At 50.2% G+C, this 14,829-nt stretch overlaps 4 protein-coding genes across 4 annotated transcripts; 2 read left to right on the forward strand and 2 right to left on the reverse strand.

Moving 5' to 3' along the window:
• Positions 1-607: 607 nt before the first annotated feature.
• TRIVIDRAFT_174620 (uncharacterized protein) lies at positions 608-2,638 on the forward strand (the record flags this gene model as incomplete). The annotated part of the gene is made up of 1 exon (XM_014094643.1): positions 608-2,638. A coding segment is annotated over one exon (1,956 nt), but the record flags the coding sequence as incomplete, so codon positions are not given.
• Positions 2,639-2,823: 185 nt separating this feature from the next.
• Positions 2,824-3,655, reverse strand: TRIVIDRAFT_119957 (uncharacterized protein; the record flags this gene model as incomplete). Its single annotated transcript, XM_014094644.1, has 2 exons — positions 2,824-3,084; positions 3,146-3,655. Coding segments are annotated over 2 exons (771 nt in total), but the record flags the coding sequence as incomplete, so codon positions are not given.
• A 1,442-nt stretch (positions 3,656-5,097) lies between these two features.
• TRIVIDRAFT_74949 (uncharacterized protein) lies at positions 5,098-6,992 on the reverse strand (the record flags this gene model as incomplete). The annotated part of the gene is made up of 3 exons (XM_014094645.1): positions 5,098-6,269; positions 6,339-6,738; positions 6,806-6,992. The coding sequence occupies 3 exons, from the start codon at positions 6,868-6,870 to the stop codon at positions 5,241-5,243; spliced, it is 1,494 nt and encodes a 497-aa protein (XP_013950120.1).
• A 6,033-nt stretch (positions 6,993-13,025) lies between these two features.
• Positions 13,026-14,790, forward strand: TRIVIDRAFT_227849 (uncharacterized protein; the record flags this gene model as incomplete). The annotated part of the gene is made up of 5 exons (XM_014094646.1): positions 13,026-13,663; positions 13,734-13,806; positions 13,867-14,473; positions 14,537-14,643; positions 14,698-14,790. The coding sequence occupies 5 exons, from the start codon at positions 13,026-13,028 to the stop codon at positions 14,788-14,790; spliced, it is 1,518 nt and encodes a 505-aa protein (XP_013950121.1).
• Between the last annotated feature and the right edge of the window lie 39 nt (positions 14,791-14,829).

Here is a 14,829-nt window from a genome sequence, read left to right on the forward strand (position 1 = left end):
TTCTTCCGTCGCGAAACAATCGCCTGCGCCATCATCAGCATCTGCAGCCCCCGCGGTGACGAATGGGGATGGACTCTCCTACTCTCGTTATGTTCCTGGCAGCAAATCCCAACAAAAGACTGAAGAACCAACAATTCAGCGATTCGAAGAGGAGGCGGACTCTCCAAAGTCGAAGAGAAAGCGAAATGATGGGGAGCAGCTTCAAGAGCCTCAGACCAAGAAGTCGAAGAAATCTAAGAAAAGAACACAAGAAGTTGAATCGGAAGAAGAAGTAAAACAAGATTCAGAGCCAAAGGAGGCCGAGAACAAGACGAAGCGTGGTTCCAGGCGCGAATCGCGGAAAGAGAAAGAATTAGAACACGAACAAGATTCGGTAGAGGAGGAGGAAGCAAAGCCAAAAAAGAGCAGGAAATCGGAAAAAAGCGGCGATGATTTGAAGCCAAGTACGGAAGAAAAGAAGAAAAAGAAAGACAAGAAGAGAAGCAAAACATCCGACCTTGGGGATGACGACAACGACCAGAGCCTGGAGCAGGCCGATATTGACGAAGCGAGCCCCAGTGCCAAGGATACTGAGATGGAAGACACAGAGCCTCCTGCTGAGGATGAAGCGGCCCCCGAATCCGACGAAAAGCAGGCGAAGAAGGCTAAACGGGACAAAAAGAAGAAATCCCAGGATGTCGATATGGACGATGCCCCAGCGGAAGAGGAAGAAGACAAGCGACACAAGGCCGTCTTTGAGCGAAAAGCCAAATCACTCAAATACGCCGAAATCATTAAAGAGCAAGGCATCGTGGAAGAGCCGGAAGAACCAACTGAGCTCCATGGCCTGGAACCTCTCCCGCAGCCCGCGCGCACTGCACCAAGCACAGAAAAACCGACATATGAGACTCTGCCTCCATGGCTCTCGGCGCCAATTCGTGTCTCAGTAGACACGCAGACGCCATTCACGGAGCTGGGTATTCTTCCAAAGGCAGCGCGGGTCCTCGAACAAAAGGGTTATACGGAAGCTTTCGCCGTTCAAACAGCGGCTCTGCCGTTGCTGCTTCCGACAAATAAACAACAGCAGGGCGATCTCCTCGTCTCAGCGGCGACTGGATCTGGAAAAACGCTAGCTTATGCCCTTCCAATTGTAAGAGATCTGAGCAACAGCGTCGTTACAAGACTACGTGCACTGGTTGTGCTACCGACCAGAGAGCTCGTCAAGCAAGCGCAAGAAGTCTTTGAGCTTTGCGCAAAGGCCTACGAGGGAGAAGACAGGAAGAGGGTGCGCGTTGGCATCGCCATTGGTAATCAGTCGTTGGCCTCTGAACAGGATCTTCTCGTGAGCAAGGAGACGCGATACGACCCGGAAGCATATAAGCAGCTGGAACAAGAAGCATCCAATGGAGCCTCGAGTTCCAATAACGAAGACGATCTAGACGATCTCCTGAGCGGCCCCAATACTCGACGCGCCAACCCTCGCATCGGTCCCTGGCAAGGCCAAGTCATTGATTTCTATTCCAAAGTCGACATCCTCATCTGCACCCCTGGCCGTCTCGTCGAGCACCTCGACCAGACACCCGGCTTTTCCCTATCCTACATCCGCTGGCTCGTCGTTGATGAGGCTGACAAGCTACTCGCGCAAAGCTTCCAAGGATGGCTAGACGTCGTCCTGGAGAAATTCAAGACGAGCGAGTTCGGCGCCAGAGACTTTCCCGACATGCCTTACTCGGGCGTCCGCAAGATTCTTCTTAGTGCTACTCTGACGAGGGATCTGAGTCTCTTGAATCAGCTTGCTCTACGCAGACCCAAGTTGATCGTCCTGGAGAGTGGCAAGGATGTTCAGGTTACAGAGCACTCGCTGCCAGAATCTCTAAGAGAGTATGCTGTGAGGGTTCATGATGCAAACCTTAAGCCACTGTATCTACTTGATCTCCTACGGAGCCAACACATGGCCATCAATGACGAAGCGAAGAATATGGATCTTAGTAAAGAAGCTCAATCAGATTCGAGCTCAGACACTAGTTCAGACGACACAAGTTCGGATTCCGATTCCGACTCGGACTCTGACACTAGTTCAGACTCAGATACAAGTTCAGACTCGGATTCGGATTCAGATGCAGAATCAAGCACAAGCGAAAAGAAAGCACACTCCAAGCCGTCCAAGTCACAAATACCCATATCCCTCATATTCACAAAGTCCAACGAAGCCGCCCTGCGCTTATCCCGGCTGCTCATCCTCCTCGACAAGTCCCTCGCCACACAGATCGGTACTCTCACATCCACCACGCCAACTAGCATCCGTCGCAAGACTCTTAGAGCCTTCACCACTCCTTCTTCACCTCTGCGTCTCATTATTGCATCTGACCTTGTGGCACGTGGTATTGATATCCCAAAGCTGCCGCACGTCATCAACTACGACTTGCCGCCAAGCGTAGCCAGTTACGTCCATCGTGTGGGCCGTACTGCCCGAGCTGGTAGATCCGGATGCGCCTGGACACTTGTAGGAGACGGGGAGAGTGGTTGGTTCTGGGGTAAGATTGGCAAGAGTGCTGCCGTGAAGAGATCACAAAAGGTGGCCAGAGTCATGATTGAGGAGATGAGCGAGGAGAGAATAGAAGAGTACGAGAGTGCGCTAGAGAAGCTAGGCAAAGAGGCGCTCGAGTCACGGAAGAGATAGAGGGTAGACCAGTAACAGGGAAGATGGAACAGTGTTAATACCAAGCAAGATTCATACGCTTTTTTAAGAAATTCCCTTTTCGGTTGATGTTGTCGTGACGATCTTATCCATTCCTGCAGTGAATGTTCTCATCCTGAAGATGAACATTCAAACCCAGCTCAGTTGTCTCTCCAGTGGTTTTCCTCCTGGTGAATCGGGGACGGTTCAACCCTCGGTCTGGTTTCTGATTCAGTCGCAGGCAAGCTTTGGTATCCTCGCGGACGGGAAGACTCGTCCTGTCGCTCGACGACCTCGTCCGCATCAGTGACGTCTTCCAACAGCGCACGCCTTTCGCCATCAACGACATTCCGCTGTCGGTGCCAGGCAACAGAGCGCCATGAGTTCCACCAGTTTGTGCCTTCTCTGGTCATGAGAAGACTCAAGATCTGTGCAAATGGAATCCGTTAGTGTGAGTTCCAGTGAATCTGATAATTTATAGAGTCTCACCTGCAACAATCCCACCGCAATAACAACCCCGAAATCAGCTCCCGTGCTGCTCCGAAGCGCCGCTGTCCACGGAGCTCTGCATGCCTGGTCCCTTCCAAATGTCTCGGCACAAATGCTGTACTTCTCTCCGGTTCTGGGAAAAGGATATGCCATGTGCCTGACAGTATTCAAGCCGCAGCAGTTCAACGTATCCTGGATCAAGCGGATTGACTCTCCGTCTTTCGCTCGAAACATGCTCAACCACCGATTCTCCATCAGGCATTCCACCGTTGTCGAAGGCACCACATCCTCAAATAGCAATGTTGCAAGGACTGTTGTAAGAAGACCTTGCAGGGTTTGTAGGATCGTAGGACTGAGTCGATGGAGGGGGTGTGACGAATTGCGTGCGGAGTGTAAAAGAGTTGGGTAGATGTACGAGTTGAGGAAGGAGATGATGGGGAGAAGGATTGTGAGGATGGTTATGGCTGGGCTGACGGGGAGAGATAGATAGGCGCTGTGGAAATGAACGACACTGTTGAGGGCATCGTGTAAGCGTTGATATATCAGAGGATGAAATATATGGTTGATTGACTTACGCTGCGACGCCAAACAGCACGGCGCTGCCCTGAAAGAGAGCCGCGTTAGCAATTGGAGGAAAAAGAAGTAATGGGAAATGTCCAATAGTCAATTCTTACCAGCATAAATGCGAGACCCAAGCCCAGTCCCATCGTTGTTTGCATATATTCAAGCCCAACTCTGCCTGCTCTTGGTATAGTATCGTATCGTCTCGTATCGCACCACCGCTAAATTGCCCCGTAGCGCAACTACTCCTCTCAGTAGCTTCTCGATATCCGTAACAAAAAGAAGAAAAACAAAGGACAAGACACAGCAAGAAAAAGCGCCAAAGCAATGAGCAAAAAAAAAAAAAAAAGGCTGCAAGGGAAAAAAGAGGTTGGGATTCGAAACCCCCTCCCTCTTTTTATGTTTTATGTGTCGACAGTGGCGCTGCCCGATTGGGTGATTCTGGGCGGTTGGCAATGCGGGAGGCCGACCAGAAGTAGAGTGACTTGGCGGTTGGCGGTTGCGTCACCGCGGGAGGGTGCAGCGTGAATGTTACAGTACAAGTTCATGGTGAAGAAAAGGTGATGAATCAATTTTATACAGAGGACTTTGTATGCAATTGCGATTATTTCGCTCGGTTTGTATGTATCCTTGTTGTTTCTCCAATGCTACGAAGCAGGTGATGCAACGCAAGAAATATGTACCTGGTGACATTGTTTGTTCCTCTGTGGGAGATGATGGTTGCTCAAGCCTTTCATAGGATGACGGTGATAGCTGCTATAAGTAAGCACGCCTCTTAATAAGTATACAGGTAGACAGATAATAGGTAACACATATATAACAGATTCAATATAGCAGCACATAGTCTTGCTGAATGCTCTTAATACGTCATGGCCAGGAAATGGAAATATTTACACCAGACATCATTGACGTCGTACCAGGCAACCGTAACACCAAGAAAACGACGCACCACTACAAAATCTACTTGGTAATACCTTTTATCTAAAAACAAGCCTTTAGATATTATACCAGAAAGACTTTTATCTGATAAGCGGCTTCATCACACTATTCCTTTAACCAATATATTCCGAGACTGGTCTAGCAAGAACCAAAACCCTCATTCAGCACTCACCCGCGTGAATTCTCCTCGCACGGGTATATACATATACACCCCGTATTACCCATTAGCCAATCTGTCCGCGGATATTTTTTCATTGTTCCTACGCAACTCATAATCCCGAGTAATAATAGTAGCTGCTCAGCATTTACCGCATACAAGGCCTTAGGCTATACTGGCTATACTGTAACATCATCCCAAGCTGACCCAAAGAGGGTCCCAAACATCCGACGGCTAAATATCACCACTAGTCTCTCACGATATTTGACTACACTTCAATAAAGGTTGGCTCAATCTATGGGTGTCATACAATTTCATTTCAGAGCTACATCAGGCTACATAACTGAAAATAGCAAATATACCCTGCCTAATATTCATACTAATCGTGACAAGTTGATTCTCCTTTTTTTATATTTTGTTGTTTTTTCTTTTTATAGTTTAGAACAAGGCGCCGCCCAGACGGATGGCCACAGACTTGTTCTGAGTGTAGTTGGCCAGCGCAGCCTCACCAAGCTCACGGCCAATACCAGACTCCTTGTAGCCACCAAAGGGCATCTGGTGGTGCAGCAGGTTGTAGCAGTTGACCCAGACGGTACCGGCGTGGATGGCATTGCTGACACGGATGGCGGTGTTGAGGTCGGTGGTGTGGACAGCAGCGGCCAGACCGTAGTTGGAGTCGTTGCCCATCTGGATGACCTCCTCCTCATCCTTGAACTTGGCAATGGCGGCAACGGGGCCGAAGATCTCCTCACGCATAATCTTCATGTCGGCAGTGACGTTGCTGAAGACGGTGGGCTGGATGAAGTAGCCCTTCTCACCGTGACGCTCACCACCAATCTCGACCTTGGCGCCCTCCTCCTTTCCGGACTGGATGTAGCCCATGATGCGGTCGAACTGCAGCTGGCTGACCTGAGGTCCCTGGAAGGTCTCGTGGTGGAATGGGTCGCCGACCTTGTTCTGCAGAGCACGCTTCTTGAAGGCCTCGAGGAACTTGTCGTAGATGCCCTCCTGGACGAAGATACGGGTACCAGCACAGCAAGTCTGGCCGTGGTTGAAGTAGATACCGAAGTTGACCCATGAGATGGCCTGCTCAATGTCGGCATCGTTGAAGACGATGTTGGGGGACTTGCCACCGAGCTCAAGGGTGACCTTCTTCAAGTTGGAAGCGGCAGCAGCCTTCATGATGGTGCGGCCAACAACGGTTGAGCCAGTGAAGGCGACCTTGTCAATGTCCATGTGGGAGGAGATGGCAGCACCAGCAGTCTTGCCGAAACCAGAGATCAGGTTGAAGACACCAGCAGGGAAACCAGCCTCCTTGACGAGGTTGGCGAAGACGAGGGCGGACAGGGGAGTCTGCTCAGCGGTCTTCATGACGATGGTGTTACCAGTGGCCAGGGCAGGGCCAATCTTCCATGCAAGCATGAGGAGAGGGAAGTTCCAGGGAATGATCTGACCACAGACACCAAGCTATTCGGAGATTGTAGTGGTTAGCAATCTGGTCCTCGGGGTAAAAGTTGGGCTTCTCTTATTACTTACAGGCTCGTGTCGGGTGTAGTTGAACATGTCGGGGGCAATGTCAAGAGTCTTTCCCTCGATCTTGTCGGCCCAGCCACCGTAGTAGCGAATGCATCCGACAACAGCGCCAACATCACCTCTAGCCATGGTGATGGACTTGCCGTTGTCCAAAGACTCGACAGCGGCGAGAAGATCGAGGTTCTTCTCGGCGAGATCAGCGAGCTTGAGCATCAGGCGACCACGCTCGCCGGGTGTGACAGCTCTCCATGTTGTGTTGAAAGCCTTGCGGGCAGCGGCGACGGCAAGATCGACATCCTTCTCGGTACCTTCGCAGACAGAGGTGATGACCTCCTCGGTGGCGGGGTTGATGACCTCGAACTTCTTCTTGTCGACACCCTCAACCCACTCGTTGTTGATGAACCTTGATGGCAACAAGTTAGTTTATGCAAAGTACAGCAGTGGACCGAGGGGTAAAGGTAAAGACTCACAGGCCAATGGGTTGTGAGTAGGTGCCCGTAACGGGGGTGTTGAGCTCGACGGCCAGAGGTGCCATGGTGAAGTTTATAAGATGGGAATGTTGCTTTTGGTTCTAGAAGATATGGGAAAAGGAAAAGAGAAAAAAGTAAATGCGAGAGGGGCAGGAGGGGTATTTATGACGAAAGAGGACTGTGGTGATGCAGGAATGCAGGAGAGAAAAAAAGGAAACAATCGAGATGGGGACAGCTATGCCATTTTATGTAAAACACAAGGCCTGTATCCGCGCAACGCAATTCCCATTATTAAGGAGCCCTCTTTGCTCCGTTCTTTGCCTCCGTATCGACGCGCGTGGAGCGGGGGCGATGCTTCAAGAAGACGCTACCCCAACCATACTACGAGTGCAAGTATGGGGACAACGTGGATATGTCCTCGGCAAGGGGGAGCAGGTCCTCGAGACCCCCATCCTCTCGCCTCTAGCTCCCAATCGCCGGTACCTTTGAGATTAACACAGCACTCGCACATGTACATGCCAGTACTGTGACCTACTGCCCCAGAGCAGAGTAGCTTCTCAAGCCAAAAGGGCCAAAAAGCAGTCCGCCAGCAAGACCGGCCGGGACGCCTGCTTCGGCTCCCCACCAGCTTCATAGCGACGATACCCGAAGAAAAGTTGATTATCAGAGACTCGCACTGACTAGTCCGTGCCGCTGCAGAGGCTAGAGCGCCTATTGCATGAGATCCGCAGCGGGACCGGGCTGCCGGGGGCCAAGCTTGAGTTCTTCAGGGGAGGCGACTCGCACAATCCGGCATTTCGAGGCCATGCTGAAACTGGTTAACCGCTCTTCGGAGCACTTGTTTGCTGCCCCCTCCTGTGCAACTTGTGTCAAGGAGAGGTGGTTGGAAAGAGTACTAGCCGCCTCAGCCTGGGCGAATCACGGAGCTCGAGCAGAGCGACTCCGGGGTGATGAGACGGTTCCCCGCAGCAGCCCGGTGGCTCATGATGACATCCACCTCCGAAGCGTTGGCGAGATACCATCTGTTGTCTCAGAATATCTGTAACAAGGTTGCAAGGCTCATCAATGGGTGCTTGGCTGAGCTCGCGCATCCGTACGTCCTATCTCGAGGAGCTATACGGAGTAGTCGACTCCGTCTTTCACTAAGCTTGATGCACAAACATGTGCCGTGTTTGACATCTCATTTCTTTTTCTGGCACCTTTTGTGCCCCTCCGCACCCGCATGACTCTGCGAGCCAATCGTCCGGTCTCCCAGCCTGCATCCTTGGACCATTTCAAATCGGGGCAGTAGTCCATTCACACCATCAGAGTTTGCAAGATGAAGAATTGCATTGCTTTAGAATCGTCTTGGCACCCTGATTGCCCCGGCCTGACTCTACTGCCGAAGTATTAGCCCGCAGAAAATCTAGTCAAGTAATTTGCACCGTGTTGGTAATCGACTTGCCCCAGAATCTGAAAATAAACCTTAACTGATATGCGCTCGTGACGTGGAGGGATTCTCTTGGCCTCATGAAACAGACAGCCTTCTTCAGTCTCATCCATTGCGTCGCAACGCCAAGTCGCATTCGCATCGGCACGGCCAACGCCAACACCTCCAGAACGAGTCAGTCCTTGATCGTCACATTACTGGATACAATCCGCCTCGCTTTGCCGCGTGCGGGAAATTCCGTCTCTCTCCCCTCTTCTCAGCGCATCTCGTAAGCCCATATGCCCGGCAGCTGCATCTTCAGCCCCAAAAGCCTTCGGTACAACTACCAGTGCGAGGTGGAATCTTCCATTTCCGGAATCATGTCGGATTCGAGATGCTAGCATTGATTACCCCGCTTTGCTCCGTAGAAATGCCAACCTTGAATGGCTTTGTCTCCCTTGCAACTTGCTTGGTCCCCTTCCGCATCCTCTCCGTTGCCATTACCATTGCGGCCTACTGCGGCAAGTTAGTATCACTACCATTAGCGTTGGTCGTTTGTGGCTCTGGGGGCTAGCTCGTGGCTCTTTGAAAGTTTCCACTCCTCACATGGAGACATGGAGAAGCAGTTCTGCTAGTCACAGTACCTGTACCTTGTGGCAGCGGCGGCAGCAGCATGGTAAAGGTGCCAGACAGGGCAACAAATGCCCAGATGATGCTAGTCCCTCTTGCCTGTCGTCGAATCGTACGTCTGAGGCTTTGGACCAGGTCTTTTATGGAATAGGTGCGGCTGACCCTGACCCTTTTCCCCAGGCTTCCTTGCAGCCGGCGTGGGCCTCGAGTGAGCTCAACATCCGTCTCACCGAGAGCTCAGTTGTTGGCCAGTGGTTGAAAATAGACAGGTCTCGGCCCGCTACGGAGTGGTAGTCTTAGAGGATTTGGCCGGTCCTATGGAACATGCACGATAGTCCGTGTGTTCCAGATAACCGCAGTGTTCGTACAGGCATACCCTGGGGAACATGCCATTGTGGCCATGGGTTTAGTCAAGCGCAAACATAATGGCATATACTCGTAAGTGTGCATACACACAGGTATCTGTACCATCATCAAGCGTCTCTTGTAATACGGTATCTGGGGGCGGAGATTTCCGTACTCGTACAGTCGTTGATTTGCTTGACATGTTCCCGCGACAACTCCAACCCGGAGACCGGACTGCTCAATCTCGTTGACAGGCTACAATCTCCACAGCGGCGGCGCTGATATGAACACGTGCTGCATTAAGCATCGTAAGCCTTGATTATTGTCGCCTTGGCGTATCTCTATCGGACGCTTGTACCTTTTGCACGCAGCTTCGCGCAGCCTGGACGCAGCGCTAGGAGCGAATTCGGTTCCTGGCCTCGGTTATTCGGTAGTTTGTGCAGCGATCTGTTGAGCTTCAAGCTCCCGGCTGTAGCTACATCGGCGATATAGACCGACCTGCATAGTCTTCGGCGATAGTGAGTCTCGCCAGCGTTTGAGTAAGACGGTCATCAGCTGCATCTCTATGGCAAAAAGATGATTTGTACTCCGTAGATGTTGGTTCTCCAAATATTTCCTCGATTAGTAGGGGTCCGAAGATGAGTAAACATGCATCTTGAACCGAAAATAAAGATGGTGCGGGGTGGTGGCTCCTCCCACACATGATCTAACTTCAGACGGATCAAATACAGTACGGAGTAGAGGAGCTAAAATTCTTCAAGGATATTCGTACCAACAACTTATTATCTAACACCTCCGAGCCATCATTGTTGATTTCCCGCTTTCTTCTCCTTTCTTGGAGGTTATTTCAAACTTCTTGACAGTGACATCCATATGACCAAGTTCTTACACCGCAGGGGCCGACGGGAACTCCCAAGTGTCTCTGTCAGATGAATCAAACCCAAGCCACACATCACGTTAATTACACGTCGAGGGTAAGCAGAAGCTAGCCACGGATATACGAAGCGAGCTACGGATTAAAATGGCAGCGAGAAACCGCTAGGCTCCAAAGAGATGCCACTCTTGAAGCCCTCCAATCCGAGACGGAGCAGCGGCATTATCACTCGTTCCGTAACGACACCCTCAACAGGAGACGGCACGTCGGTTGGGGAAGAAACGATCAGGATGATCAAGCATGAAATGCGCAGTTTTCCTTTGGCTACTCTATTACCCGAGAGCCAGCATCGTCTCGACTAACACGAGGTTGTGGCTGGCGCTATGCTTGACACGGCTCAATTGAGCCGACGGAACATTCCGTAGATCCGACTAACAACAAGACCTATTTCCTCTACACAATGGAGCGTTTTGCTTTCCATCATCTATTTTACCCGCCGCCTTCTCGAATCGCAAGACTCTATATTACTTGGTTGTGGCAATTGTGCATGCACTTTGTCTGAAAAGAATCCGATACAAGGGGGTGAGTTGTACCAGATTTGACAGCCTAGATGCCATACGCAAGTGAGCACGCGCACACAGTCATTTCCCTCTGCAGGTTACCGGGGCTGTCTTTTACCTTGTAACTAAGTTGCACAATGCCTTTCTACTCATTCCAGGAGTACAATTCTATGATGAAAGGAAGAGATATCCTTGACTACCAGGCGAGGGGTCAAGGACTCGGAATCGGGTCCTTTACCTTTGTGGGGACTATATCGAGCCGTGAATACTTTGAATCTATGTGCCGTGTTTTTAGGTATTAATGAGTCATTCCAAAAGCTATTAATATCAAGCACCGTTAAACTATCCCAAAAGTCGCTAATAAAGAAGTAAAAGCTGAAAATAATGCAGCGTTAGAGACGATAGGCATCTCACATATATATTAGTCTATAGGCATTACAGGTATTCCATTCAAATATCCAGCTATCAGATATTTTGCTAGCCGTAGCATTTCACCTTGATACCGCAGTTTGATAAATCATATTGCGTTTTTTTCTTCAATGGCCCCATAATTGTTACGACTTTGCGATGAGATCTATACCCATGGCAATAGCTGAGTTGCGGGACAGTAGCTGAGCTGTATAATCAGGGCTGGGCTGCATAAAGTTGGCTGAGATGCGTCGCAACAGCCGAACACATGGCGTGACAGCATTTGGCATGAGTAATATAGCTGAGACGCACCAGGTATAATTAACAGCTGATTTGATCAAATTGGCACACGGTATAACTCTGCCAGATCGGGCACATGAAAGTATATATACTTCGTACTCCAGCCATTGACTTTTGTTGGAGGTGGATCTTGTTTGTAAATATTATAACCAAGCTCTTCATAGGAAGGTAGGTATAAAAGTTCCTAACCCCTAAGTTCAGACATGCAGTATTGTAGTTTTGTTGATGTTGGCGGCATAAGGTCTGATATATTCTTATCGCTATTTATTTCTAGGGACGATGCCTTTTTCCAATTAGCTACTAAGCCAAGGAAACCTTTATGAAAGCGCCCGAAAACAAGGCACGGATGGACGTTCAGTCGACATCGATAGCAGACTTGTGTGAACCAGTGAACTATGACCCAAAATATGGGCAGAGATCAAATAATGTATATATTTAATTTCTTGGGAGGAATTGAAGTGTTGTTCAGGCTGAGCTTGAAAACTCGACAGCGAGACTGTCCAGCGCTTTCTGTTCAACTGCAGTAAACATATTAAATGCGGCCTCAAAGGAACAAGACATGGAAAGACACTGCATGGTACACAAAGCCCAAGCAACAATCGCGGGTCCGCGGACTCCGATACAATAGTCATGCAGGACGTAGATGTAACAACAATGTCTTGATGTGGAAGCTGATCAGGACCAGACAAAGGCTATTCAAAAGGTCCGAATCTTGACAGGTAGATTTTAGCCTCTTTGGTCCTGTTGCAGAATTAATTTGCGAGCGTTAACGATGCCATCAACTTCATGATGTCTGAATACAAAATACAGCCATATTTACACATAAACAAGATTGGTATACATCAGCGCTGGTAGCATTGAGAGCTCCTTACTACGTCAATCGCAGCGTGGCACAACCAACCCGACAAACATCAAAGCCACTCCCCGAATAAATAATTCCAAAGAAAAGAGAAAAAAAGTCGGTTTGGCATCACCGCAGTTTCGCTAGCATCCTCCCCGCATCTTCTGCTCTCATCGTGTGTCTCCTTGTCTCCTAGCGTTCCATTGCATGAACCAGTCTAGCCAATTCATCTCCCCCAGCCCCAAATCCCAAAACACGATTCGTCCCCCGCACGAAGCTCTTTATAACGTTACTTTAGACTTAAAAGCAAACGCGGAGAGCTAAAACCGTTCCAGAGAGGAAACGTGACGATCCTTTCCTCGCCAGAGAGAGACAATATGCATGCCCGCCAATTGCCGGTCGTATAAGATGACGATGGAGGGCACCATGCGAGTGAAGCGCCGCATCCGTACAATGGCCCGGAGAAGTGCAATGTGAATACGGGCAGGTTGTTCGGTCACGATTCCTAAATGAGAGGAATTGGTCGCCTTTCACATGTGCTTTAGCAACGGCGCAGATACTGAGACAGGGCAAAACGAGGTGTTGCAGCCGCGGCTGCCATATTGCATTTAGGTCACGAGGAACATTAGCATCAACGGTAAATGCATTCAACAACAACGAGAGTCTTTTCTTTGGCAACATGTTTGCAGAAGCGAAGTCAAGGGGGGGGATGGCAGCTCGGTAGGCCCCTATAAATAAGGGTATCGTCAGCCCAGTTACATCTTACGTGAGGAGAGACTCGACCTCAACTCGACCACCTGCCTCACATATCTCTTCACTTTAAAGGTTGAGAGTTGGACAACTAAAGCTTCGCCATGCTTCTTTCTCTCTCTGCCCTAGCCAGCGTGCTCCTAGGCACAGCATCGGCGTTTGAATACTACACCTTTGACGGCCCGGGATCTCCATCATGTCATAACGTGGTCGAAGTCCACAACGCAACCAGCGTCGATGAGATGGTGGATCTTGTCAAAGACGCCTCCAGCCGTGGCCTGCAAGTCCGTGCCGGTGGGAGAGGTCACATGTGGTACGATACCCAGTGCTCAGACGATAAGACGGTCATCATTCGCACCGAGTTTGTCAACGGCATCTCCGACTTTGACCTCGATGGCGGCTCTGTGGTGGTCGAGGGCGGCGTCACCTTTTTCCAGCTTGCTGAATACCTTCATGAGCGAGGCGCTAATATCGGCACTGGCTTGGTCAACTGGAACATTACTCTAGGAGGAAGTATTGCCATGGGAGCGCATCGCACGTCGTTGAGAGAGGATGCGGTGGTGGTTGGCGGTGTGCTCGCGCTGGATATCATTGATGGGAATGGAGATATTCGACATATCGAGCGAGATGAAAGCAACGACGATTGGCTTGCTGCTTCAACATCTTTGGGCCTGTTGGGTATTATTGCCAGGATTAAGATGCAAATCTTTCCAGAGACCAAAGTATATGCCATGCAAACAACGTTGGTCTTGTCTTCTGTCTCTCCTAATATTGGGCTTCCAGTGGTTCAATCTAACGTTTACTTTTCGCAGCCTCGAAGAGAATGATGTCCTCAATGGAGATATCTACAAGCTCATCTCGCCATACTTGACAGCCAACTTCTGGGTAAGCTTGAACTCCTTTCATATGTCTTGATTAAGTGGAAATACTTATATTGCCATGCAGTGGTGGCCATCCCAGCACAAGTTCCACTGGCGCACATACGACATCGTGCCCACAAACACAAGCAGCCAACAAGGCTTCCAATCCACATTCTCCGTAACAGCTCTCGAAGCAGGCGCCGCCGTCGTCCTCCTAAACAGCGGCAAAATCAGCTCCATCCCCAACCTCGCCGCCGAGGCCATCTTCTTCGGGCTCTGGGAAAAGCCAAACTTCCACGACAAAGTCACCGACGAGGCCATCACGGAGTGGCCCGTCTACGGATGGAACTACGACGTCCTCATCGGCGGGCTGTACCCCGGACAGAAGCCCGAGTGGGAGTACGGGCTCAAGGGATATACGCTCGAGCTGGCTTTTCCTGTGACCAGGGCGAACGAGGTGTTGAAGCGCATTCGCGCCCTTTTCGATGCTGAAGCGGCCAAGTGGATGCCCATGGCTGCGACGTACCGGAGTGGCATCAACATCAAGTTCGGCAAGGCGCATTTTGACTTGCTCGGCCAGGTCACGACTGGCACGGCTGACAAGCAAGACTGGAGCAAGGGGGCCATCATGTTCGATTTCCCTTCTTTCCGACCCAGTCTCGGGGATCAGAAGCGATACAACGAGGCTTTCTGTAAGTTTTCATGGCATCCCAACACGAAAAGGATGTAGATACTCATCTCATATCACTTTGCAGATATCAATCTGGCCAACACACTGGTCGATGAGTTCCCATGCCGCCCTCACTGGACCAAGAACACCCGCGATGTTTTCAAGCGTTCTGTCAAAAACTTGGACCCAAGCGTAAGTCGTTCCACTTCCCTTCGTTTTGAGCATAACTAAATTCGCTGGATATAGTACCTTGCTCGGTTCAAAGCCGTGCGACAGAAATTCGATCCAAAGGGCATTTACCGTAGCGTTGTGGGAGAAATTATCGGCATGTATGATTAAGAATGGGAAGATACAATGTCACGTACATACAAGAAGACG

Source organism: Trichoderma virens, assembly GCF_000170995.1.
Source record: "Trichoderma virens Gv29-8 chromosome Unknown TRIVIscaffold_91, whole genome shotgun sequence".
Classification (NCBI taxonomy): Eukaryota; Fungi; Ascomycota; class Sordariomycetes; order Hypocreales; family Hypocreaceae; genus Trichoderma; species Trichoderma virens.